The 27,318-nt window shown below is 41.6% G+C and overlaps 3 protein-coding genes across 6 annotated transcripts in view; 1 reads left to right on the top strand and 2 right to left on the bottom strand.

Moving 5' to 3' along the window:
• Positions 1-2,434, bottom strand: part of LOC101165235 (V-type proton ATPase subunit S1) — a 10,544-nt gene extending 8,110 nt beyond the window's left edge. The window contains exon 1 of one of the 2 annotated variants that reach the window (XM_078950200.1): positions 2,194-2,434. In XM_078950200.1, the coding sequence (XP_078806326.1) occupies positions 2,194-2,291 (98 nt within the window). In that variant the 5' untranslated portion in view covers positions 2,292-2,434. Of the gene's footprint in view, positions 1-1,096; positions 1,603-2,193 lie in introns of those variants that run through there. The other variant, XM_004071003.5, reaches the window with a different exon arrangement.
• gdi1 (GDP dissociation inhibitor 1) lies at positions 1,839-12,368 on the top strand. Its single transcript, XM_011477635.4, has 11 exons — positions 1,839-2,194; positions 3,944-4,051; positions 4,141-4,240; positions 4,327-4,461; positions 4,562-4,760; positions 4,844-4,975; positions 5,063-5,162; positions 6,431-6,602; positions 8,400-8,544; positions 8,660-8,714; positions 9,969-12,368. The coding sequence occupies exons 1-11, from the start codon at positions 2,150-2,152 to the stop codon at positions 10,119-10,121; spliced, it is 1,344 nt and encodes a 447-aa protein (XP_011475937.2). The 5' UTR covers positions 1,839-2,149; the 3' UTR covers positions 10,122-12,368.
• itih6 (inter-alpha-trypsin inhibitor heavy chain family member 6) lies at positions 11,926-27,209 on the bottom strand. 3 transcript variants are annotated; one of them, XM_078950199.1, is made up of 17 exons: positions 26,947-27,156; positions 25,474-25,509; positions 23,704-23,858; positions 21,444-21,514; positions 21,214-21,324; positions 20,874-21,121; positions 19,178-19,347; positions 18,863-18,979; positions 17,951-18,122; positions 16,362-17,876; positions 16,226-16,258; positions 14,562-14,609; positions 14,443-14,472; positions 14,243-14,335; positions 14,046-14,159; positions 13,515-13,895; positions 11,926-13,041 (listed from the first exon to the last, which is right to left on the bottom strand). In XM_078950199.1, exons 4-17 carry the CDS (start codon positions 21,491-21,493, stop codon positions 12,788-12,790), a joined length of 3,336 nt encoding a protein of 1,111 aa, XP_078806325.1. In that variant the 5' UTR covers positions 21,494-21,514; positions 23,704-23,858; positions 25,474-25,509; positions 26,947-27,156; the 3' UTR covers positions 11,926-12,787. The 3 variants fall into 3 exon arrangements, with proteins under 3 accessions (XP_078806325.1, XP_011475911.3, XP_011475912.3); XM_011477609.4 differs by lacking the exon at positions 21,444-21,514 and having other exon boundaries at positions 26,947-27,209; XM_011477610.4 differs by lacking the exon at positions 21,444-21,514 and having other exon boundaries at positions 14,243-14,284; positions 26,947-27,209.
• Positions 27,210-27,318: the final 109 nt, after the last annotated feature.

Raw genomic sequence — 27,318 nt, 5'->3', positions numbered from 1 at the left:
ACATGATTGTAGTGTAATGCTGAAAATTCAACACTGAATCAGAATTATACAGAACTACATTAATCTGCCAAAAACAAGATAATTTAAATTAAATAAAAGCCCAACTTAGTTAAGAAATGGACAATTACAACTGCTGAAAATAAAAAACATTTAAACTGACAAGAAGCAGTTTAAATAAAAGTTTTATTTGAAATAAAAAGCCTAAAAGTGTTTATTTTTAATTATGTTAAGACAAAATGTACTTTCTTTGCATCAAGCCTACAGTGAGACAAACTGGTGGATGACAGGAAACACTGGCAATACAAAACGGTATTCAGCCTATTTCCTCTTGTTCTGGAGGAAATGATGAACATGCAACGCAGCTTGTGGCGGCAGTGTCATGATATGGGTTCTTCTTTAACTGTTTTTTATTAGGCTTAGAGACAAACCAAATATTTCAAAGACAATAACGGAAAATAGGCTCATAAATACACACAAAGAGAAAATGAAAACCGAAAAATAGATATAAATCCAAACTGCTTAAAATCTGATTAAAAAAATCAGAGCCTCAGTCAGCCAATGACAGAGTGTCACATAGGATGACATCACTTACAATGACAGATGGGACACATTTCCTACTGAAATCCCATAAACATGTGAGGGAATTGCTTCAAAGACATTCTGATTCCTGAAAAGAACAAATGAACTGCAGCAGTAACGCAAAGACGGGTATAGATGCAAAAACAACTTTAACAACTAACTTTTCCACACTAACAAGAGCTTTTCCCTCAGGCAGAGTTGTTTATTTCCCTCATTTTGACCAAAAATGAAGATATTTTACAGAATAAACCTGTGTGTTTTGTTGAAAGGTTACGTGTAAGGAGAAATGTATTCTTATTAAACTTATATTAACCATTTATGCAGCTGAAATAACAAATATTATATTAATCTTTATTTATTTGTAAATGCTGCAAAGTTTAAAAAAAACATAGTACATTGTTTTGTTTGTTAAAAACCGAAAAGTCAAACTTTGAGTTAGCTTCGAGCGTTAGCATTAGCATGCTAGGGAAAGTTAGCTAAAAAGTTCCGGTGAACAAAATCAACCCCAAGGTCTTACCTGTCCGTAGACCATATCAGAAGCGGTACTTGTGCGGTGGAACGCACCGTGGATAAACCGACGGAAAACAACAACATAAACGACAATAATCGCTCTCGAGCGTGGATTCTATTCTCTGCCATCTTCCCTTTCCGCAATGCTACTACAGTCACGTGATCCCAACCAGCTGACAGTCATGTGCAAAGAGAGAGGATCCTCCTTCTCTCATTCACCCCCTTGACTGTATATGAGTCCAAACAAACTAAAAACTCAAAGACTGTTTCCATTTAGAGTTGAAATCTATTTTTTTTAATAAAGAGTTTAAAGGTTCACCTGGCAGCTGTCCGTGGTGCTAACACAATATACATTATTTGACATAAAGTTGCATATACCTTGTATATGTTGTCGACTTGCGATATCTGCACACACGAGACTAAATACTAAAGAATGTGAGTGTGTTTGTAAAAGTATCTAAACGTAAAACGGTCGGCGTGTTTTCAAGCAACTCCCATCACACAGCTGTGTCCGCGGAAGGATACAGTCGGACGCATCCGTGCGACACTGTGCCGACAACTGGAAAGGATGTGGAATAAATGGAAATTAAATTCATTTCATATTTCCAAACAATAAAAAATAATAATTTCAGCCATCTGAATCTCACTTTGCATGTATAATGTAAGATAACTCTGTTTAATCCATGCATAAATGGACATTTTGTCATGCACCACGTCATCTTGAATCCCGTATTGTGAGGTGGGAAGGGATGGGAGGATTCGCACTATTTCCCGACGCGGAAGGAGAGCGGTTCTGGTGTGCTTCACAAGCAGGGCCATCTTTGGTCGTCCTCGCCGGTGACAGAGTGCTCAGCCCATTCCAGTCATCATTGTTAATAATACATAGCGTCCGACTTTAAGGAGCTATTTAAACCCGTTTTTAATAAAAGGAAAGGAGAAAAGGGAGGGCGCTGTCCTGCTGCTTGGACTGACCGGCACTAATTCCTCCAGCACCTTTCATTTCTAAAGGCAACAGAAGGAGAAAAAAAGAGGGAGAGGACGGGAGAGGCGGCGATCCAAAATGGATGAGGAATATGATGTGATCGTTTTGGGCACTGGACTCACAGTGAGTAGTCGAGCCACGTTAGCGCGGCGCAGACACGGGAGTGTGCTCCTCCTGCGGGAGGTTTGGGAGGCGGACTGCAGGCCAAATCCTCCCGCATCTGTACCGCGTCACAGCAGAAAAGACGATGATGCTCAGAAAGAGGGCGAAACAGCAGCAGCAGACGTTCATCTGATCCTTCAGGAGCCAACAATTGCCAGAGACGTGAATGACCGCCGCCGGCGGCCTGGTTTCTGGTGTCGGTGTTGTGTTACGCCCTGTAGCATCTTTTAGGCGTAACCCCACACAGCCTGGCTGTCACGCTCCTCTTTGCATAGGCAGGCCTTCCATCCATCCATCGCGAAGGCGCAGGCCCGAATCCTGCTTTTATTCCGGGGTTCCCTCCAGCAAACACACGCAGTAATGCGGCAGCAATGCGGCACCAGACCCCGACATGTGTGCTCGGTGACATTTGTCTGTTCCATGTTGCTATTCATGTCCATAGAAAAAACGTCAAACGTTCCCGAAGTTCTCCTCTGTATGTGGAAAATCCTCCACTTTCATTGCATATTTCGAAAATGTATTATTATTATTATTATTATTATTATTATTATTATTATTATTATTATTATTATTATTATTATTATTATTGTAGTAGTAGTTTTACATTCGCACATGCGCACAGGGTTTCCCGAATCCTCTTCCGTAGCCTCCACTATCGCTAGTTCTCATCACATCAAAAGTTCATATATTATTACATGATTGTGAATGCAGTTCACTTCAAAGACCCACCCTGATCATCTTCATTTATTGTAAAAGTGTTCTCAGTGCTCTTTTAGTTATGATTATGGCTTTTTTTTTAAAAAGCCATAATAAAAATGTGTTAATTTCTACGAGATAGTTTCTGCAAAGCGGCTGGACTTTATTAGAAAATAGCCTTTAAGTTATAGGCAGTAGCGTTAGGGTGGAGCAACCATGCCCCCTTCCCCTCTCCATTGCTGAGAGTTCTCTGTTTACGCCCTCTTCCGCTAGCTTACAGCCCCGCACACCCTCAACGTAACATTATCGGTGCAACAAAAATGGCGAGCAATATTGAAGCCACCCAGCCGTGCAGTTTGTATCCAGATTCCAGCTCAGACGAGGGAAACAAAAACGAACATGGATCTAGTCAATTACGGGTGAATGCATCAAAAAGGAACAGGAAGCTTGTGGCCCGCCCAGCGTATTTGTGATGTCACAAATACATTTTTTTGTTTTCAAACAGCATTTTTTCATCTGCTCCTGATTCACATGGATTTGAATAAAACTCAAATTGATTCTGGAAATTATTGGTGATACCCAGCCCCAAAATTAGCACCACATATGAGCAATTATTTAGGTAATCAGAGCATAAAGAACTTGCTAACAAGTCAACTAAGTTGACTAAGCGGCTCTTCTTCTGCTTTGCTGACAATAAGCGATACTGATACGAGCATCTACAGTGCCCTCTTGGCAGCTACACATAGGAAAATAGCAATCACATTTTTAAAAAATTTAAATCGCATATAAGTTGCTCCTGAGTATAAGTTACAGCCCAGAGCAGATTTTGCACAAAAATACGCCTTACACTTTAGGTACTTAGAAATGCAATTTCAAGCTTAAATTTCTTTATATATGTCCTCCATAATCAGAAAAAAGGCCCCCACCAGGAACATGTTAATAACACTTTTTTCATTGATGTGGGTCTTAAATTTAGAGCTAAATCTGCATTGCCTTTAATTCTGTTCCTTGCAGGAATGCATTCTGTCTGGGATCATGTCAGTGAACGGGAAGAAGGTCCTGCACATGGACAGGAACCCTTACTATGGTGGAGAAAGCTCATCAATTACACCCCTGGAGGAGGTAAATGTCCTTCTGGTTCAGAATAGTACTTTTTAATCCAGTTTTATCATTTCTTCTTGTGGTTAAGCTGATATCTCCTTTTTCTACAGCTTTACAAGCGCTTCAACCTACAAGATAGCCCGCCTGAATCGATGGGCAGAGGAAGGGACTGGAATGTTGACCTCATCCCCAAGTTTCTCATGGCTAACGGTCGGTTACGGCTTATATCTGCATCTAAATTAAATCATTGCTATGAAGCTTCCTTGGTTCATCTTTGGACTATTTTTGGACTGCAGGTCAGCTTGTAAAGATGCTGCTATACACAGAGGTGACACGGTATCTGGACTTCAAAGTAGTGGAGGGAAGTTTTGTTTACAAAGGAGGGAAGATCTACAAGGTGCCCTCAACCGAAACCGAAGCCCTCGCTTCAAGTAAGACACGCTCCATTCCATTGTCGGATAGTGCAAGTGGTGTGTAGAGCTTTCCGTTTTGGGATTGTTGTCGTCATGAAACCCTGCTTTGGGTTTTCAGACCTGATGGGGATGTTTGAGAAGCGAAGGTTCCGGAAGTTCCTCGTCTTTGTGGCCAATTTTGATGAAAATGACCCCAAAACATTTGAGGGTGTGGACCCTAAAGCCACAACGATGAGGGATGTTTACAAGAAGTTTGACCTGGGTCAGGATGTCATTGACTTCACTGGCCACGCCTTGGCCCTCTACAGGACAGATGAGTAATGGCAACTTTATTTTTTCAGATTAGTACATATTTACTTATAAATGTGTAAATCCTCATTGGTTTTGTCTGTACTCCCAGCTACCTTGACGTTCCCTGTCTGGAGACGATAAACCGCATCAAACTCTACAGTGAATCCCTGGCGCGTTACGGGAAGAGCCCTTACCTCTACCCTCTGTATGGTCTAGGGGAGCTGCCACAAGGATTTGCCAGGTGCTGTAAAGATTTCAATGGGGATATGTCACATTTCATGTTGGAACACTTCTTAGCATAAAGTGGGTTCTTTAATTGTTTCCGTAGGTTGAGCGCCATTTACGGAGGAACCTACATGCTGAACAAGCCGGTGGAGGAGATTGTGATGGAGGGTGGTAAAGTGGTTGGAGTGAAGTCTGAGGGAGAGGTACGGCCAGATTGCCTTTAGATAGAATGTATTTACTTTAGATGTGTTTCTCACTCCAGGAACGTCAGATTGAATCAGTTCAGTTGGGCGGGGAATGGGAATAAAACCTCACACCGTCATTTGTCCCAGTTTGCTTTCACACTGCACTGTCAAGAGTGTATCAGTCCTTCTTGAAGAAACATGCAGTTACAACAGCTGCTCATATGATGGCAATATTTTACTGAAATGAACACTAACCAGGAAAATAACAACAAAGAAACCCTTTAAAAAAATCACATATATATTTGCAGGATACATTTTTACCACCCCTTGTTTAACCCTTGTGTTATCCTAGGCACTTTAACGTTGGGAGTGGGGTCATTTAGACCCACTAGACAGTGCGCTGAACCTTTTTTCTTCAATGATTTGTGATCTTCACTGATGTCCTTGGATTACATGAAATCTTTCCACCTTTATCCACCTTTGTCATGGTAGGGAGAACACGTCAATGTAAGGGTGGGGTCATCTAAGATAGCACAAGGGTTAACAACAAACTGCTTACTATCCTCTTATGGTTAAACATGGTTTTGGATTCACTCTACTGGCAGCTTTTTTGGTTTGTTAGCTACACTTTTGAACCATTTTACCATGGAAGTCTAACTCCAGTGTTGACATTCTTTAACTACTGTTGACCGGTAGTTCCAGCGGATTCTGATGTGGAAAAAGCAGCTTTGTGCTCATATGCAACACTGTACAGTAGTAAAATACTTACGCCATCTATGTAAATCAGCTAATTCTGACGCAGAAAATAGTGACTTTGCGCAATTGTGCTACCCTTCCTGTTAGGCAAGTGTTAATCATTGAAAAGTAGCTTTTCTCTGCATTAGATTTAGCTGATTTGCATTGATTGCGTGAATGGTCAAAGAGTTACAGAATGTCAAAGACTGTGTGTTTTTTGGATATTGCCGGCGACATCTTCGATGTTAAAGATGCACTTTCAAAAAAAAGGGTCCAATCTTCCAAATAAAGTGGGCAGTAAGAAATAACAAATTGCGGTGGCAGCACAATGACTACTAGAGTGAATGTATCGTCTGTTACAACCTAAAGCCTTGTGTCAGGTCTTGTACACCATCCTTCATCTTTCTTTATATAAAGAAATCTAGTCATAAAACAGCTTAAAGGATAACACCTGTTAGTTGGATTGCGAATTGTCAAACTGTTTTTAAAAACAGAGATGCTTTTCCAATGCCGCAGACGGTTCATAACCTGGCGTGTTGTATCCGCTGTAGGTGGCTCGCTGCAAGCAGCTCATCTGTGACCCCAGTTACATCTCGGACCGCGTCCGTAAGGTGGGCCAGGTGATCCGTGTCATCTGCATCCTGAGCCACCCTATCAAAAACACCAACGATGCCAACTCCTGCCAGATTATTATTCCTCAGAATCAAGTCAACCGCAATTCGGGTAAGCTTCTGCTAACAAGCAGGCTAAAACCCAGAGGGTCCTTCAGGAATGATGAATGTGTTGAAACCTTGAGTGATGTTGCAAAGGTTACAGGGTCCTCTTCTTTCAAATTTTGATAAGCTAAAGAATGAGTTTTCTGCTAACATTTTCACTAATTAATCATAAATCACATGTGTGAAAGCTCTTGGTTTTGAAACTAGCATGTGCAGCTTTTCTCATATCTTTAAGCCTGCCTGCAGGCTAGCAGGTTTTTTTGGTGGAAAATCCAAAAATAAAACTCGCTTCGTGAGGGTCGTTACAGAGTTCAATAAAGCCAAGTATTGACTGCTGATGGTGATTCAGCGAAATCTAAAGCACTAATCTAAGATGATGGGCCGGCGCTCTGTTTTTCTGTCTCGCACTCCTTAACCTTTGATGTGTCATCTGATTCCTCTTCAGCGCCAAATGGACCAATCTCATTCCAGCTGTTTCACTGACTTTAAAGGGCAATAAACAGAGCAGATTAAGCAAGAATGTACTCAAAGACAGGAATTCTACAAGTTTTTTAAGAGTTTTTGTTGTAATCTAGATTACTATCCTTATATTTACGTCATGATTGTTTAAAAAATCATGAAATAAATACAAGTATCAGGATAATCTAATAATGTTGAATTTGACAATATTTATCTGTATCTTTTTTTCATGTCTATCTATCAATGTTTCATATCTTTCTTTACTAAATTTACCATTAAGCTTGGCCTTTTATCGAACATTTTGATGCATAGCATTTGCAGCATAATATAGCAATTCATTCAGTTAAGATGACCTTTTAGCACAAAACAATGCTGACATTTGTTGATTTATTTTGGTTGTTGCATTTCCACATTTGGTTTATAAGAAGCAACTATGACATAATTTTCAAATTTGAAATGCTTCTTAAGAATTTTTGAGGCTTTTATGCTAATTTAACATTTATCTATGCAGTTTCAGCAATATTTATGCTTCGTTTAGTATTCTTTACCAATATTTGGATATTTAAAATTTGATTGGACTGTTTATATTACTAAATATACAGTATGTCTACTTGATAGTAAATTATTTCTAAAACAATATCAAATGTCATTTAGCTAATTTAGCTATAAGCCCTTGATGGATCCATTTTGGTCGCTGGTATGGACATTTTAGCATTTTTTTAGTCATGTTTTGGCTAGTTGAAATAATTCTGGATGCTCAACGTTTGTTAGGATTTACCCCTGAATTAAAGCAGTTCAAAGAGTGTTAGCTTTTTTTTTTACAATAATTAAAATCTTTAGTTTTTTATTACATTTTCTTTAGCTTTGCTTAACTGTTTTAGCCAATTTAGTATTTAGCTTGGTACTTGAAGGTATAAGTCTTTGTTTCAACCTTTAGAGCATCAAGACAAACTTTCCTTTAAATTTAGGGTTTTACTAATAATGCTTTTAGTTTTATAATTTCCCCTGTGCATATAGGAAATAAAATGAATTCTTATAGTTCATTTCTGTTTAGAAAAACTTTGTAAAGGGACGGTAGGAAGGACAAACACAGGAGTGCATGTCTGTGACTTAATTTTTTGCTGAAAAAGTCATACGTTTTTCTCGGTGTGTTGAATACTTTGAGTTTAGATTGGTTGGTGTGGAAAAGAGTCACAAGTGGAGGATCCAGAAAAAAAAAAAACAGGGACATAAGTCAACTAAATGTTGACATCTATCATTTGTTTCTGCTAAGCGTTACAAACACACTGGTTAGGTTCAGTTGACCTCTTTTTCTCTATGTGTGACTATTGCCTTTCCTATCCAGACATCTACGTCTGCATGATCTCTTATGCTCACAACGTGGCGGCCCAGGGGAAATACATCGCCATCGTCAGCACCACGGTGGAAACCAGTGAACCAGAGACAGAGATCGAGCCAGCGCTGGAGCTGCTGGAGCCCATCGACCAAAAGTCTGTGCAGTTTCCCTGTGTCATCGCTCAGCATTCTGTGCTAGTGCCTTTAGCTAAGAAACATTAAACGCAGCGCTTAACAATGAGTAAATGATTGTTTCTGGGTTTTTTTAAGGTTTGTGGCTATTAGTGACCTTTATGAACCAACGGATGATGGTACTGAGAGCCAGGTAAGATCGAAGCCTAAAAACTCTCATTTACATGCTTTGCAAAACTATAATGCTGGAGATTTGTTCACACTGTGATTCACACAAACAGCTTGAATAGATTCTAGTGTCAGTATTTTAAAAACAGACTTTAATAAGGTTTAAATGGTCTCTAATGATTTCGTTGACCTCCTGACCTTTCCCTGTGAAGCAGATTGAAATGAAGAAGTAATGTCCCATTTTGTTATCCCTTTAACACCCTTTAACAGCTTCAAGTCAAGTTTACTTTTGACTACTGCAACTCTTCAACCGTTTACATAATTAACGTATTTCCAGCGGATTCTGTTGCACAGAAAAGCAGCACTTAATGCAGTATATTACTTAAGTAATTTGTTGCATACTGGTGCAGAGCTGGTATGAACAGCCGCCTTTCTCCGCATCAAAATCATTTGATTCATGTCGATCGAGCAAACGGCCGAAGAATTACATTATGTCAAAGATCGTGTGTTATTTACGTGTAGCTGGTGACAGCCCCAGCGTTAAGCTACGTTCACACCGCTCTTGTAAATAGGCATTCAAGCTACCGGTTCCAATGAAAAGTCGATGTAAACGTGTGCATAGTGCATATTTCAAGCTGCTGCGTTCAAAACCCTTGCGTTCATGCATCGCTACTCAAGTTACTATGGCCGTTTTTGGGCTCTAAGTACAAAACGTGTGTCCATTGAATGCATGGTGAAACTTAAACCTGTTGAACCAATCAGGGACTTGGGTTTAGTAGTGACGTACAGATGTTGTCCCTTTTAATTAGCAAAAGTGCCAACTGGTCGAAAATTGATCATGGAGGAGAAATGAATGATCGTGGTTGGGCCTGGTCGAAAATCTATGACACCAAGTCTTTCATATATCAGAATGGAGCTGTGAAAGAAAAAGCCTGGAGCAAGATTCAAGAGATTCGCACCACTTTGACATTTCACATCAAACCTCTTCCAACTGTAGATGGTGGACATGAGCTAATATCGGGTAGCAACAGTCCAGTTGAAACACCATATGCTAAATGGGCTTTTAAGAACAGACTTTCAGTGTGTTTTTGAACATGCGTGACATGGGCGATGTGAACGTAGTATTAAAGGGAAAAAATTCATTGCTGGTAATGTTTTGTTGCTTGTCTTTACTGGCTAATATTTTAGATGTTGGAGATGTTTGATTTTGCACATAAACCTTTGCACACCATCGTGAGTGAACGAACATCTCAGTCTCGTCTGTTTTTGTTTGGCCCAGGTCTTCGCCTCCAGATCCTACGATGCCACGACCCACTTTGAGACCACATGCAACGACATCAAGGACATCTACAAGCGCATGACCGGAACCGACTTTGACTTCGAGAACATGAAACGCAAACAGAACGACGTGTTTGGGGAGGACGAACAGTGAGGGGAGGCGGGCTTTCTGAGAGTGGGCGGGACCAGGACAGGAAGCAAGGGGTAAAAAGTTGCGAAGAGGCGGCTGAACCTGCAGCAGAGAGCCAGGACTGCCTGAGCGGTGCTTCAAACGGTGGGGTGGGTGGGTGGGTTGATTGGGGGGGGGGGGGGGGGGGGGGGGGCATGTGTGTGGTGGGAGGGGACTTGTGTGTGGGCTCCGCCTCTTCCGCGGCCGTTTGCCCCGGTTTCCTCCCTGCCACCCTTTCAGACACAAAGGCTCACAAACACACTTTTCTAACACTCCTGTTCCGTGTCACCGAAAAGCAGGGTGGATCCGGTTTTTCATTTCCATTGTAGAATTGACGGTATATTCATGTCTTAACCATTATCTTTAGAGGTGAACTCATTACTTGCTGTTGCTGATTTTATGAGCCTTTCATTCTTTCTTTAAAATCTTTTTCAGACCTTGGGTGGATGGAAAGGTGGCAGTGCTAAGGGGTCCGTCGGTTCGGACAAGAGTTGGGTTGCAGGTTAGCGTAGAATCCTCCGGAAGGGTTGCCTCCAGTCGACATGCATGCATCTTTTCTCACACAGTAGTGATGTACATAGACTAAAAATGACACTGTGGTTTGAAGGCTGGACCGTTCCACTCCCGTCTGCCCTGCTTTCACTTTCCTCTTTCTCTGTCTTTTAACCCGTGCTTCTCCTCGCTCTCACTGGTGTTCGGTTTGGGCAAAAATGCTGAAAAGTGACGTGTAGATGGGCTGTCGTCAACTGGTGATGCTCACATTGCAGTGCTGTGGTGAAAAGCTGCCGAGTAGCTATTTACCGTCAACCCCCTCCAGAAAAGACAAAAAAAAAAAGTTCAATTTGATTGTCCATGCTGTGTATCTTTAATGTTTAGAACTTTCTAACATTTGAAATGATTCAGAAGTTTTCTTTGCATGTAATGGGTGCACACTTCACTGGCTGAGGTTATGAAGTTTACGAAGCAGTGGCTGATGGTTTGGGGGGCTTCAGGAGAAAAGGGACTCTTGGGAACAAGTGAAGGAGAAACCTGCGAGGGTTGAAGTAGGAAACAGGACGTAAGCGAGCAGCGCTGTGAATTTGACAGTTTCGTTTTGGAGGGACGAGGATGAAGACTGAATTTTCGGCTTACAGTGAAAGCACCAGACCGTGTTTCCGCTGTTCAAACCCTCGTGTTTGTTATGGACATTAAGTCATCGCCTTTAGGACGTGGAAGACAGGGAGGCTTTGTTCCAAAGCAACAGTGCTGCCCCCCTCCCCCCCCTTTTTTATTTTTTAAATCTAACTGAGATACTTTTTTTTTGGTTCTCGCCTTAATTCTGGGTTAATTTTCAAAGTCTGGACCCTCTTCAGGAAATTGACAGCTTTGTTTTGCATTGGGCGGGGCAGGTCAGTGCCAAAAATAGTCTCTCTGTTATTGGCGAAGCTCGCAAAAAAGTTCTGATGTGATTGTTTTATCAACACAAACGGAAGTGAGTCATCTTACGTCTGAGTGCAGAAAGTTCCCAACGCACCTCAAGTACACTCATCGCTCTAAAGAAACAGAAGATGCTGCACTTGTTTACTTGAAAATTGGTTCCGACTCATCCGATCTACCACGTCTCATCCTTTATTTGGGGGGGTGTGGTCAAATGTCTTATCATATTTATTTTGTTTTTTGTTGAAAAGTTACATGCAGAATCTCCTATGCTAATAATTTAATTGTGAGACCAGATTGTTAAATTGCTGCACTCCAGTTTGATTTGTTTTTGTGTATTTTTTGCTGTGTTGTTACTGTTATGTAGTGGTCATTCCATGATTTTATGTTTTATTTCACAAAAGAAAAAAACAAACAGCTGGAGGAAAACAGTTGGACTCCATCTTCATACTGTAAACATGTTACCTGGTAGAAAAACAGGAAACTCCTGAAACCCTGGAACAGAGATCATGTTTAACCCCCACCCCCACCCCCTGTCTCAGCATTGGATACTGTTATTTTATTAAATGGGGGGTCTGGGGGCTCGTGTGTGCTTGTACTGTTTTAATTTAATCCAATATCGCCTTTAAAAACCACTGTTGACAATATACCTGGAAACTGACAAAAGACCTAGTTCAGGCTGAGTAGTAGAAAACTTACTGTCCTTGTTTGATCACTAGTATGTGAACAATGCCTAATGTCTTGTGTAACAAATACAATGAATTAAACTATGAATGAAACCATAGAAAAATAAAAAAAAAGCACATGGGAAACATGGCGAAGACCCTGTGTTGTGTTGTCTTTATGGGAGGATTTTTATACAAAGGACGTTTTTTATTATTACAGATGTTTCAGACCCAGGAAACCACAAAGGAAGACTCAGAAGACTTCTTTTAGAGAGATTTCCCATCAAAGCTGGGGTATATTTTGAAGCAAATGCTCAAGGGGATGTTCTGTCGCCACGGGAGACCAGAGGAACTCTTGTTTCTGATGGGGAGCGTGAATCCAGTTAGTGATGGATTGAAGATGCAATTCAGTCTGATCAATCGAAGCAGCTTTGTGATGCATTCAAATCCAGTTTGTCTTTTCGCCGCAGCCTCAATCCAGTCACGAGTTGCTTGTAGGCTCAGTCCATGAAGAGGGGCACTTCTTTTTAACCTAGAGAGCCTTCATGGGTGGTGTTGACTCTGCTGCAGTTACACATGATTCACCACGTAGCTGTCGTAGGGATGACCCAGGAGTCTTTCTACCTCTGCTTTGGGCACCACCCAACATTTGCCAGGGTGGCGCTTTTGCAGAGAGTCTTTTAGCATCTTGTCCTGCAAGGTTACCAGCATCTGCTCCGACCCCCACCTGAGGACCCCCCTCACCGCAGTTCCATCCTTGTTAGCTGGGTGATCCGGGTGTGTTTTCATCTCTGTGATGCTTATGTCAGCATGCTGAAACTGCCCTGCAAGCCAAGAATAAAAGGTAATGGTTACTTTTAAGTCCCACTGCGTTCTCAGTGGTCTTTTAATTATGGTTATGCCGTTTTTAGCCAAAATCTAAGAACCCATGTCACTTGACAGAACATTCACTGCAAAAACAGGCCCCAAAAATTCTCACCCCAGTGACAGATTGTCTTTTATAATTCAAATAAATCTGCCAATGGGGTAAGACAAATTGTCTTACCCAAAATTCTTGTGTTTGTAAAAAAATCTAGTCACTAAGAATATATTTCTATTGATAAAACAATTTTTAAAGTGCTCACTTGCCAGCAAACAATCTTCTTTTTAGGCAAACCAGACTTTACTTGGTGGATCCAAACCAAAGCTCATGCAAACTTTAACACAAAACAAACTCTTGATCTTGCTAAACAGTTCAGTGTTTAGGGTCATTTTTAGGGCAACGCCCTGCATTGAGGGAGATAATCTGCCTGCTTACCCAGGAGGCCTTGGGTTGAAGCAGAAAGCCCCCATCCATTTGTGATGTAAAAACCCAAGTGCGCCATCTGGAGGTAGCTGGGGTGTTTGTAGTGGTGAAAGAGGACCAGGAAGCGCACACCTTTGACCAGCTCAATCCAGCAGCCCTGGTGGTTGTCCACAGTGACCGTCACACCCTGCCTTGTGATGGATCCCTGTTGGTTGAGGGGAAGACTGTCCCGTCCTTCCCCTTCCACCGCCACCACATCCAGCGATACGGTGACCGTGATTTCACCAGAGCTGCCCGGCGAGGAGATGATGAGCTGATCAAAGTAAGTCCGAGAACGACTCTCCACTCCGTGCTTGGACGGAGCTCCGAGGAGGCGGCCATCCACGATGATCCCTTGATGAAGGAAAAGAGAGCATGTAGGGTTACATCATCCATCCATCCAGTTTTCAAAGATACTTAATCCCTTTTAGGATTACAGGACGCTGGAGCCTATCCCAGTTTGGCAAACTACGTTGAATATTAAATCCTTAGTGCTCTGTATACCCTTCTCTGGGTCCTCCAGCAGCCTGAGAACATCATTGGCTCTGCCGTCCACTGTGAAACACAGACTCTGACGCTGCCTTGGAAGCTGAAGCACAAAGTGAGGGTCTCCATCAACTGAAACAGAAACACACTGAGCTACAAACAGATCCAAACAATCCAAAAGACTCGAGGGGAATGATCAAATGAAGGCCCCTGACCTGATGAGAGGAACCCCATGGAGTTCGGACTGGACTGAGGTTCTAAAAGCACAAGACATTCAACTAAAGGACAGTCCTCTTCACTCCCAAGCACTGAAACCAATCACAGGACTACACATGTATTGCAGCACAGGAGGAAGGATCAGAGGGTCCACTTTAGGCTGCAGAACATTTTAGAGACAGGTTCCACATGTACTCACCATACGAATCACCGTCGGCTGTGTCGTCCCCTGAAAGAAGCAGGACTGATGTTTAAACTGAAGGTTTTCTGGACAAAAATAATACAACACAGATTTCCCAGGAAACAAAGAAAACTTACAGGCGTCATAGCTGAGATTGTAGTCGTAGTCAAAATTGGCGTCATAATCTGTTAAATGGAAGTTTTGAGTTAGAGAGTAAGAAGAGAATTTTGGAATTCTGCGCTGCTTATCTGTTACAAGTTAAAACTCCATTGAAAAGTTTACTACCAAAAACAGAGCCTTCAAAATAAAAGGGCTCAAAATTCACAACAGATTATTTTTATGTTAGAGAGTTAGATTGGTGATAGTCTGGAATTTTTTTTTTGTGACTCAGGTGAAAATGCTATTACCATTGGGAGTTGGGTCGTCTAGACCCACTAGACAGTGCGCTGAACCTTTTTTCTTCAATGATTTGTGATCTTCACTGGTGTCCATGGATTACATGAAATCTTTCCACCTTTATCCACCTTTGTCATGGTAGGGAGAACACATCAATGTAAGGGGGGTCATCTAAAATAGCACAAGGGGTTAAAACAGTCAATTAACTGATTAGTGTAACCCCTTGTACTATCTTAGATGACCCCACCCTTACATTGACGTGTTCTCCCTACCATGACAAAGGTGGATAAAGGTGGAAAGATTTCATGTAATCCATGGACACCAGTGAAGATCACAAATCATTGAAGAAAAAAGGTTCAGCGCACTGTCTAGTGGGTCTAGATGACCCAACTCCCAATGGTAAAGTGCCTAGGAAACCACAAGGGTTAATCTCTTAAAACAGATAAAAATACATTATCAGTGAAATTTTCCTCAAAATTATTTTGTTAATAAATGAAGGACCCCTTAAAAGAATGAAGCTTTTTTTTATATAGCACTTCACAACACCTTCAGGGTACCAAAGTGTTTCACAATAGGAAGAGAATACTTCACTTCATTCCTAAAATATTTGTCTATTCCAGCGTCCTCAGTTCAGCTAGATCTTACAAGAAGACAAATGTGTTTTTTCTCTCTAAGGTTGAACTTTTATCAGCTCAGGTTCTGATCTGCTCACTGCTTGTTCTTGACAATTTTTTTCCATTGTCATATTGCAAAAAAGTCACAATTTTCTCCCAACACAAACTTGGGCACTTGTTTTAGGTCTGTTTTAAGATGCTGCTCTTCTGACCCAGAATCTCACAGAGACTAATGGGTCCACTTAATGTGTGTCTTTTGATCACTCTGGTTTGATTGTCAGACATCAGTAGTGAACATGTCTACTGCAGGACGTGTGTGCCCACGGATGACTGATCGACATCCTGAAAAAGGTGCTTCTTACTGTCTATCTGCCACATCATAAGAACGAAAAAAAAACAACTAATTTTGGTTAAGTTGTTTGGTGGAACTCTAAATATTTTTCTTCATCTCCATAGTTGCATGTGGTAAAAAAACATGAATTCTATTTAATTAAAGCTGCCTTCTCATCCTGATCCACAAAGCATGTTTTCATTGCATCTATTGGACCACACTTAGAGCAGGGGAGTGCTTTTGGGTATTTTTCAACTTTTCTGCTGAGTTTTTCATAAATTGTCCAGAAGGACTTTTGTTTTTGCTCCCTAAAACCCTAAATTGTGTGTTCTTGTAGAATCTGATGGGTCTCTTGAAGGTTTTTTGAAGGGAAAGTATTGTTTTCTTAAAAAAAGGATAAAGATTACAATTGAAAAAGGTTAAAACACTCAAAACACATCAGTATAAACTTAATTTTTACCTTTTCCTTGGAAATGAATTAAAGTTTCGTCATCTAAAAAACAAAGAATGGTTAGTTAAAGACTAAAATGGAATATGTTTAAAACGTCAGAATAAGGACATTAAAAAGGGTTTGTAAAGCAGACGTGCAAACCTACCAACAAGCTCAGCTGTTTCCCAGGGATGCGGGCCGTTTGTTACTCCAGGCATGGGAACAAAAGTAGCTGGCACCAGCGTGGGAACGCCCATCTGTGTGTCTGTTTCTGAGTCCTCTTCCATATCAGGATCTGATGGAAAGCTGAGTGTAGGATCCAGCTTGGATGCAGCAGCACTGGTTTCAGGGGGATAATGGTCTGGAGCTGATTTGGCAGCATTCTCTACCCCAGCAGGAGCCTCTGTTTTATTGACAGTGGGCTGGGTGGGCCTTACAGAACTGGAATGTGGCGTTGAGGTTCTGAGTGCAGTGGTTGGTGGTGCTAAAGTGCTGGAAGTCTCCAGATGCTGGGTGGTTGTTTTGGTGGTGCCAGGTAGAGGTGTGGAAAGTTTGGCAGGTGCAGGAAGGTGGGCTGTTTTTGGAGGAAGACTTTTGGGCGTCTTTCCCGCTGGAGAAGAAGAGGCGTTTTTAGATTTGTTTTGGGAGGCAGGGGGTATTTTTCCAGAGATGGCCGCCATTATAGCTTTGATAGGATTGGGATTTGACGATGATGCAGTTTTCTTGGATGGTGAAACTCTTGTTTCTGCTTTGGAAGTTGGAGTTGAAGTGTTGTTTGGTTTGGGGATATTTGGAGTTGACTGGGAATGTTTAGATTGTAATCTGTGTTTTCTTAAAAAAGCTGCAGGTTTGTGGGTGGTAGTTGCGGCTGTAGTTGTGGGATTTGCCAAAGGTGGAGTTGTGGTTGGTTCTTCTGCGTCTGGTTTAACAACAACTAGAGAGGTGAACGGTGTTACAAAGTTATATTTAAGAGAGAGGTTAGTGGCTTTTTCTGTCAGTAACCTTTGCGCTGAAGGATCAGTAGTATTCAGTTTGGCCACAGAAAGCTCCCTGATGGTAAAATAAGCCCAAAGACGATAGACGAAGCTGGAGATCCGCTCCAAATCTTCTAAACAGTCCAGCGAGCCTTCACTCCCACTTCCCTTTTCATGGGAAACATCCACATCGTTTTCCATCTTAACCTCCTCCTTTAAATCCGTTGCTGACATCGACACCTTGAGGTCTTGGACTCCTGGTCTGACTCTTCCTGCCACGACCAACTCCGAGCCCTGGAAGTAGTTTGGAAACATCGAACGGGTCACGTCAAACGCCTGGTCGTCCAAGTAGGACAGCTGGATGTCTGACAACAAAGGACTGGCCACTTCATCATAGAAGCCCTTCAGCTGCAGGGCGGCATCCGCATCCTCGTACACCATCCGGGCCACGCCGCCGTTCTCCAGAGCCAGACGTTTCAGAAGAAGTAAGTCCGCATCGTCGCCAAAGGCGAGACCGAACAGAGAGGCGGAGCCCAGCGCTTTCCTGGCATTGTTCAGGATGATGTCGCCTGATGTCACTCCGATGGTTGCTTCTCCGTCAGTGAGAAAAATAACCAGAGGGACACGAGAAGACAAGAGGCGACCGGAGGATGAAGATGGGTTGAGGAGCTGGGCAGCGGAAAGCAGAGCTGCGTTGATGTTGGTCCCTGATACAAAAACAACAGAGACGGTCAGCATTTGTGGACAAATAAATTTACACAATAATCCAACATGAACTCACATCCTTCTGCCATAATCCGTCTCACAAACTCTTGGGCTTCCCGTACGTTCTGCCGAGTTGCTCGCACCGTTCGACCTTTCTTCCAAGTCTGAACTTTGTCTGAGAAGGTGATGATGTTGAAGTGGTCTCCTTCTCGAAGGTCCCCAAGGATGGTGGTCATGGCTTGTTTGGTCTACTGACAGAAAGCAGAAGAAATACTAAGTTACTTTGTCTTTATTATTTAAAAAAGTAACATCCATCCATCCATCCATCTTCTTCCGCTCATTCAGGACCTGGGCGCGGGGGTAACAGTCTAAGCAAAGATACCCAGATTTTCCTCCCCCTGGACACTTTGCAGATGACACAAGATGGCGTCTGACATCATTGAATCCACCACCCAGAAGTGGAAATTACACAACTTTAGGCGAAAGCAGACTTTTTTTTTTCCTGTTTAAATATTTGATTTTACAGTGAAGGACCTCTGTTTACAACTGATGATGTCACAGGGCCATCATGTTATCTGCAGCCAGCTCCTCTGGGGGGACCACAGGCTAGTCAAGAGATGAAGTTTCTCCAGCGTGTCCTTCCCCGGGGCATCCGCCCAGTCCGACATGCCTGAAACAGCTCCCCGGGGAGACGTCCAGGAGGCATCTGGACCAGATGTGGAGGAGCAGCGGTTCTACTCCGAGCTCTCTCCGGATAACTGAACTTCTCCCCCTATCTCTAAGGGAGCGCCAGCCACCCTACGGAGGAAGCTCATTTCAGCTGCTTGTATTCGTCATTAGTCATGACCCAGAGCTCATGACCATAGGTGAGTACTGGAACGAAGAGCAACCAGTAAACTGAGTAATTTGTTTCAGAAAACCCATTTTTGATTTCAACCTCTCAGTTTAGTTGTAAGCAGCTGAGAGCCAAGAGTTTGGTGCACTTTACCTGCTTTATCTTGTTGCCTATCATGGATCCACTGATATCAATGACAAATATCACATCCTTGGGAACCACAGGAAGCCCTCTGGGTGCAAAGTAATGAACAAAGTAACCATCATACACCTAGCAGAGAGGAGAAGCAGATTGTTAACATCAGAAAGGAAGAAAAACCCAAGTTTTTAATAATTCAAATGTCACCAAAAAGAATATTGTTCCAGAAAATGAAATCAACATTTTACAGATGCAACAAAGTTGATCCAAAAAAACCTACATTTTTACTATGAGTAAATGTCATGACACAGAATTTAAAACGTTACTGACCTGGATGTCACCCATGAGGTCTTTGAGGTCCACATCATACTGTATGATGAAGTCTGCATTGAGGCCTTTAGAGGAAATGTTGCTTTGCTGCTTTACAGTCGGGCTAAACTGAACTCGAGCACATGTGGCGCTCTTCTCCACATGGGAGGAAACAGGGGTGTCCATTTCTCCTGCAGGAAAGAGGTTCATGGTTAACGTGAAGAAGAAAAATCCCCTTCAGAAAGAGGTTAGTGCTTTGGAAGAATAGCAAATCAGCTAAATCAAACTCAAACTTCACGACTATTTTCTTTGATGTCCATTGAAGATCAAATTTCAAACTTATCTGAACTTTTTTCTCGTCTTTGTACTCTTCTTAAATGTAACCCTGTGGGTGAAATCCACACAGAGTGGCTGCAGTCTCAAAATACATTTGTGTCATGAGGAAATGTATAGCTTGAACACACTCTTGTAGCACAAATAGCTAGATTCAAAACACACATCTCTTCTTACAACGCAAAAAAGGGAGAAAAAAAAAATCGATGCTGACTCATAAGGCTTTTTATAATAATGAAAACTAATCTAAATGATTTTATTTGTTATTTTAAAGAGGCGACAAAAGACATTTAAGAAGGAAAAACAGAGATGGAAATGTGTTGACAGGTTCCACAAGTGTGATGCAAAGATGGAAGGAGAACGTTGAAGATCTGATGAATGAGAAACATGTTAGAGAGCACAGAAGAGAAGAGGTTGCTGTTATGGAGCAGGAAGAGCAAAGATCAGTGAAGATGAAATGTTACCATGGGGATGGACAGACTGACAGAAGAGGTTAGACAGGAATCTATGAGGACCGTGATGTTTGCAGATGACATTATGATCTATAGTGAGAGCAGGGAGCGCATAGAATCATAGAATCTGTGGGTAAAAGAGAGGAACTCTCATTTACACACTGAGGATACAGGGAGCAGAGGAGAAGGTGGAAGACTGTGTTCTTAGAGTCAACAGTCTATAGTTACACAGAGGGTCAGGGAAAGAGGTGGAGAGGCATCTGTAAGCATGTTCGAGTGGGTGGAGGAAGGTTTCAGGGGTGATATGTGACTATAGAGAGTCAACAAGAGTGAAAGGAAAAGTGTAGAAGACTAGTGAGAACAGCCATGTTGTTGGTTTTCAGAGACTCTGATGCAGAGGTGGGAGGCAGATCTGGAGGTAGCATAATGACAATGATGAGGTTCTCTTTGGAAGTGAGCAGGATGTGTAGATTCAGGAATGAATCCATCTGAGGAAAGGATCATTTTAAATGTTTTGGAGATAAACGTGGGGAAGCAGATGGAGATGGTTTGGACACATTGAAAAGAGGAAACGTGATGATGTTGATAAAAGGATGCTGAGGTTGGAGCTACCAGCAAAGAGGCCTAGAGGAAGTCCAAAGAGGAGGTATGTGGATGTGGAGAAGGAGTATATGAGGGTGGATGGTGGGAGGAAGGTGTAGGCAGTAGGGACCCTAAATAGGAGAAGCCAAAAGGCAAATGTGAAAGGTAGTTAGATCAGGAATGAGCAACTTCAGGCCTCGAGGGCCATTATGTCTGCATGATTTCCAGGTATCCAAGCCTTCATCATGACCTGGTTCAGGTGTGTCCTGTCAATTAGAGCATGCCAAAGCAGGCCTTGAGGCCTGGAGATGCCATCCTTGGGTCAGATGTAGTCTTCCATCACATTTCACCTGGATTGTTGTTGGAAATCAGTCTGCTCGTCTTCAGAGGAAGAACTTTGATGAACCTAATCCCAGTCCTCTCTGATATTCTGACATCTACGGTGAGGTTCTGCACAAGCTGCCCGGGCCTCAGACCCAAACTGAGCTCGTAACGCCCAAGTCGACGACTTAACAGCTCTTCATACGCAAGAAGGAAGGACATCCGAGTTCCCGAGGGCACGGACACGGCAACGCGAAACTTCTCGATTTCCCGCTCTCTACAGCAAAGCAAAAGAAAGAAAGCAGGAACCTCAGAGGTTAGGGGAAAAAAAGCAAAATCAAGGGTAAATGAGAAAAAAAAAGAACTGACTTGGTTGCTACCAGACCGGCTGTTTTTCCGTGCTTCTTCGCAGCGTCGTAAATTTTCCTGGCGGTAGCTCTTTCCGTCACCTGGGCCACGTACACCTTACCGTTGGAGGTGCTGATGAGGTGGAGGAGAGTTGAAGAAGAAAAAGCCCTCTGTGTTATTTACAGTAGCCAGATTGTGTTACAGTAAGTGACCCTTCGCACAGCTTTAGAGCCAAATCCACTGCGCTTCACCTCTTGTATTTCCACAGCGGCCTGAAGGCTGCTTCACAAACACGCATCATGCTTGTTTACAGACGGAGGTCCTGCCATGTGAGGAAGATGTGGACAAAAAAAAAAGAGTAATTTCCCTTTAAAAACATTATTAAGGGAAAGGGATCAATGTGTGCTGCAGAAAGAAAACTCAAACAGAAGTCGTATCTGACGTAGTGTGAGAGGATGCTAATGTGAGGTCACATCATGGCACTAGAAAAAGGCATAAACACCAGGAGTTCCACCAAAAAAATAGGCGAGCAAGCTTAAATGGAGTTTAGTTAAAACAGTTAAAACCTCCTAAGAAAAGAAATTTGTCCAGTCAATTACAAAAACAAACAAACAAACACCATAACTACAATTCCCAGAGCTCCACCGCTTCTCATTTGGCATCACTGAAAACCCCAAATGTCTTCTGTAAAAACCAAACGGGTTCATTTATGCAGGGGTTGGGAGGTATTCAGATTCAGAATTGTCCTCTACATTGTAGTAATCCACCATGTATGCAACTGTATCATCCGCGTATGTGTAACATTAGAGAGTCAGTTGATGCATAATGCGCAAAGTGATACATATGTCACAATAAATCCATATTTCATGGAGATAACTCCTGGTTTTGTCAGTAAAAATCATACATTTTTTTAAAGCTGAAGAATTCTCCTCCTTTTCCTCAATGGCTCATTTTTCCCCAAAGTTACTTTCCAAAGATTTTTGTTTTTTTGCTTAACTTTGTAAGCTTGTTTTAGTGGTTGGAGCAGCTGCTTTCAGAAGAATGGCTTGATGTGCACCAAATGTAAGCTGTAGAAGAATGTGGTGGAAAAAGTCAATTGTCAATTTGGAGCTGGATGAAGTGACCCCTCCCCCCTGGCGTTCTAAACAGGAAGTCCTCACTGGTTCCAAGAACCCAAAATCCCATAGACTTCTATAGAGAGATAAACAGCTATTAACCAGTCATTCTATTAGTTAGAACAACCATTCTTGCTTTGATACCTTTTTTTTAACATGTTCTAGATAATCCTAATTTGTTTTCATACATTTTTTGTAGTGCAAGTTATTTAAGTTATAAACTGACCAATCAGATGCATCAAGTGGCAGGGATGTGGACTTTCAACAATCTCACTCCTGATTGCTGACAGTGGTTGCCTTAGAGATGTTAATTCAGACAGATTTGGACCAATCACTATGTCTGTATCGTGGAAAAAAAAGGGCAACTGAAGGGACTTCATTTGGTTGGAGCCAGAGGTAAGCCGTTTTCTATGGCTGACGCCACGCTCCAGTTTTCATATACTGTAAATTGTCAAGAGTAAGTCATAAATGGACCAAATCCAGTAGTTTTTCAAAATAAAACTTCCTTCAGAATCAGCAAAAAACAAAATGAAATGGAAATGATCTAAGTTACAATATGATTTTTTAAATTTGGTCTGATACCAAGTGATTTATAGACTGGTCTCAGTTTGGGGCCCAGGGGTTGGTAACTACTGCCCAAAGAACCAAAATTTGCATTATTGGTAGTCAGGAGAATAGTGGAACTGAATGTGAGTGGAGGGTAAGAAGAAGTGGTAGCTTGTACTTTTATGTGCAGCCGATAAGCCGGGAGGTGGAGGAGCTGAACACGAGTGACCCGCAAACACAACCCAACAGAACACAGCCCCCTCAGTTTGAAAAAAACCCAACACAATATGGACACAACTATTTCCCTTCAGGTATACAGGAAAAGACGACAAAGTGCGAGGAATCGTCACCTTTAACCAGCAGCTCAGCTTCCTAACTCACACGTACTCCAAACATCTAGTTCCACATACAGTAGATGTGTGTCTGCAGCGGACCTGAGCTGGCAGGCTGCCTCGGTAAACTGTGTGGGGGAGAAACGGGGCACTGCGCAAACTCCTGTCATTTTCTATATTAACTTTCTGACGAACATTTACAAAGCTGCTATTCATTTGCCGTAAGCCCCTCCCTCCTTCTCCCGCAGCCACTTCCGCTCCCAAATCCAGCTCCAGCAAGGCCAAGCTATTTGTTTTATTTATATTTTGCTGTTTTTCTGAAATAGAAGGCCTTCTAAACCCCTCTAAGTGATCAAATTATCCGTCACCTCCGGACCGGAATTCTTGCTCCTTACATAATCCCTCTGAAGTTTTATTCCTGGAACCAAATCCCCCAAAAATGAGGGACAATATTTCCCTCTCGGTTTGACAGAGTTCCTTCAGAGAGGATCAGCTCCTGGACGGGCGGCCAGACTTACATGGTGAAGTTGGAGATGAAAGCGGAGGAGGGCAGGTCCACCTCAAAGGCCGCCTCCTTGACAACGGGGAGCTGGTTCCACACCGAGCTCTGGACGGTAGTGACGGCATAGCGGGACACCACAGTGCTCCTCACGTGGTAATCTGTCACCTTCAGCTGCGACAGAAACATGCGTCACTTCACAAGCGCCACAGTTTGGATCCAGACGAGAACTTTCACCACATGGGTCCAAAAGGGAACTCCAGTACTGAGCTGCGTATGTTACAAATGGCTACGTGTGTGGGCAAAAACCAATTCTGGGACACAGGAAAAGCTAGTAAATAGCCGCACACATCACAGTCCTTCCTTCATGTGACCCTTTTTCCCTGCATGGAAATGACACACAGCAGCTCCCTGCATGGGGGGGGAACGCTGGCGCCTGCATCCACCAGTCTGGTCAGTGCTGGCCACATTTCTGCAGGATGAGGGCGAGTCAGGAGCAGCTACAGCTCACCGCTGTTTAAAAAAGCTGCGGTTTGTGCAAAACAGACAGGATTACTGTATGTTCTGGGGGAATGGCTTCACCGTGAACCCTGAGGTAAAAGGAGGGAGAAGCCACAGTGTACTCATGACAGCCAGAAGAGGATTCTGCAGGGAAAGCTTCCTTTTCTGTTATCTGTTTGCTTTTACTTTAGCTCCACTCCTATCATCTTTTGATCTAAGCTCCCTGGTCTTTTAATTACGATTATGTCGATTTTAGCCTAAATAAAAAGTATCTCTGTCATTTTCTAGGCCATAGTTTGGAGAGGGAAATGGCTCTAGACAAGATGGCGACCTGATGGCAACCCTAAACACCCTGATCCTAATTCTAGCCCTAACCATATTTTTTACTCTATTTTTTACTCTAATTTTCCATTTTATTTTAGATATAAAAAAATTAAAAAATACAATAAAATAAATAAAAACATTAGAAATCCATACAACACAAATTGAAAACATTTATAAAACTCTATCTCGTTTTTACATTAATACATTAGAGTGACAAAGGCAAACACATAAAAAATAAAAAGGGACATGAGTGGATCCTGGTCAGTTCATGGAAGGGTACTGAACAAACAAAAATTAAGGGGGTGAAACCCTTCGTCATAACCCTGGCCCTAACCCAAAAGTGTTTAGATTAGTAGAAAAACCTTTATTGAAGCTTCCTGTTCTGGATGGTGATGTCTGCAGCCAGGTTCTCATGTAGTTTCTGTGCAGCAGAAGTTCATTAGAAATGAATCTGAGTTGTGGGTGGGACTGTTGGTGCAGAGTAAGCCTGCCCCCACTTCCCATCATTCACCTGTTTACATTCTTCCCCTAACTTACTGCCCCTAACAACCCCCAACCTAACATTACAGGTGTAATGAAAATAATAATAATATTGGAGCTATCCAGCTGTAGAATTTAGAGCCAGATTCCAGTTTAGACGAGGAATTCCCTGTTGTTCACTGATCTGTCTGCCATTTGAAGGCATCAGAACAGAGCAGAGCAGGGAGCTTGTGGCTTGTGGTTATTTTCTTCGTCACCAAAAAATAAAAAAAAAATAAAAAAATTCAAACAATATTTTTTGTCTGCTCCTGATTCACAACAACTTAGATAAACCAATACTCAGAAATGTAATTTTAAGCTTAATTTTCTTTATAAATGTCCTCCATCGTGAGAAAACTACCACAAAAACATGTTAAAAACACCAGAAACTAAATTCTCATTGGAGTGGGTCCTTAAATTAACAGAATTTAACCTGTGAACTTACCACTGGTTTGGGGGGTTTGCTCTGACGCTTTACTCTCTGAAAAACAAATAATAATGTGAGACAAACAAGTTAGATTTGCTGCAAGCCAATAAGAAATTTTGTCCAAACGAACCCCCATATTTGGGGAGCATTCTCAGCCATCTGCCCCTTTTTTGAGGGCTGGGTCAAGACTTGGTTTCAAAACAGTCTGAATCAAAGCCATTCATGAATGAAAGGAGAAGTGAAAGAGGACATCAATGCTTTCACTGTACACACGGCAGCCTGTTAGTGCTGCACAAGTCACTGCTGTGTCAACACATGACCAAACATCCTGAGCATTGTGGGGATTTCACCTTTAAGACTGGAAATCATTCATAGCAGTTTGTTTCAGGAAAATATGATCCACATAGAAAAAGAGGATAGAAACAGACTACATTCACTCAAGTAACTTCTGAGAAGATGCAGCAGCAAGCTTATTCAAATATACTTTTTACCTATAGATAAAAAAAAAAAACACTTTAACTCCTGAGGTATAGAGCTGAATGAATCTCACTCTTACTATTCATTCCACATGTCAAAAAAGAAAGTTTTTTTAACAGAAACCCTGCAAAAACTTTTTTTCCAGCAAATACTTTTTTTTCTTACTAAAATTAAAATTGTTATTACTGTTATTACTTCAGTAGTTAAGTAAATTTCACTTCAATTTTACTACAGTTTGACGATGATGAATATTTTAATTTCTATTTCTGTGTGGTTAATATTAATTTAAATCAACACTCCCTTTGGCAAAAAGTAGTACATATGAAGTTTATTTGGTTAAGTATACTTGAGTATAAGTATAGCAAGTATTCCATAGACTATGTTTGTGTAGTGTAGTATACTAAACTATACTATACTATCTAGTATACTAACTGAATACTTCTTCAAACTATATTGGAACATTTTAGGTAGATAGAATAGAAAAAGTAAACTTCAAATTTACTGCCTTACTTCTATTTTTTTTATACAAACTTTATTGTACATTTTTCAATTTACAGAAATTCCCAGTCACTTGCACAATAAACAATTGTTAATATCAAACACACATATAAGACCGAAAAAACAAAAGAACAGTAATATTTTTAACAATGTGTGTACCTCTTTGTTTGTTTTTTATTTTATTTTTTTATAGATGCTCATATATAAACCAAATTAGGGTGAACAAACGTTATAAATGCACAAATTACTTCTAATATAGATTATATTTTGTATTTCTCCTTTTTGCTAAACTAAATTGGTCACTTTACTTACCCTAACTCTGAAAAAAACCCAGTTTATTTTAGGCAAACACAAAAAAAACGTATATTCTTAAGTACTTTTTAACTTTAAATGTCCATTAAAACATTTAATAAACCATTCAACGACGCATTATTGTGTAAATGAAGCTATTATTTGTGCTTCATTTCTTTTTTACATAATGTCCCTGAAAGCAGCATGATTAAAAACTTTCCTCACCTGTAAATGAAGGCTCCTGCCCAGAAATGCCTCAAAATCCCGCGATATTCCTTCTTGCAGGTAGAAAGCGAGACAGACTAGAACGACGGGAAGTTTCGAAAACATTTTTGCTCCCAAAAGTTGTGTCGTTAAAAAAAAAAAAAAAAAAACATTAAAACCAAACCCCCGCCGGCGCGGCGCAGACTGACGCAGGCGCAGAACACTCCTCTCGTTTTACGTTGTACATGCTGGGAGCTTCTGCCCCCGCCGAGCTCCAGGAGAAATGAGGGGTTTTTAAAACCTGCTCCACTATTTGAAGAAACACCTCCTCCACCTCCTCCCTATACCTCCCTCTTAAAAAAAAAAAAAAGTTTTCTCAAAAGTCTGCCCATT

This window comes from Oryzias latipes, chromosome 7 (genome assembly GCF_053564925.1).
Source record: "Oryzias latipes strain Hd-rR chromosome 7, Olatipes_Hd-rR_3.1".
Lineage (NCBI taxonomy): Eukaryota > Metazoa > Chordata > Actinopteri > Beloniformes > Adrianichthyidae > Oryzias > Oryzias latipes.
The sequence above is the reverse complement of the archived record's forward strand: the minus strand, read 5'-3'. Positions and strand labels throughout refer to the sequence as shown.

What these genes read in the sequence shown, in the direction of transcription:
- itih6 (XM_011477609.4), bottom strand. Translation starts at nt 27,051, where the DNA reads ATGTTTTCGAAACTTCCCGTCGTTCTAGTCTGTCTCGCTTTCTACCTG. An exon ending in GGAAACAGCTGAGCTTGTTG is followed by an intron (nt 16,259 to 16,361) that starts GTAGGTTTGCAC and finishes TTTGTTTTTTAG; the next exon opens with ATGACGAAACTTTAATTCAT. An exon ending in CATGGGGTTCCTCTCATCAG is followed by an intron (nt 14,160 to 14,242) that starts GTCAGGGGCCTT and finishes TTTCTGTTTCAG; the next exon opens with TTGATGGAGACCCTCACTTT.
- gdi1 (XM_011477635.4), top strand. Translation starts at nt 2,150, where the DNA reads ATGGATGAGGAATATGATGTGATCGTTTTGGGCACTGGACTCACA. An exon ending in CTGCCACAAGGATTTGCCAG is followed by an intron (nt 4,976 to 5,062) that starts GTGCTGTAAAGA and finishes TTGTTTCCGTAG; the next exon opens with GTTGAGCGCCATTTACGGAG. An exon ending in ATGATGGTACTGAGAGCCAG is followed by an intron (nt 8,715 to 9,968) that starts GTAAGATCGAAG and finishes TGTTTGGCCCAG; the next exon opens with GTCTTCGCCTCCAGATCCTA.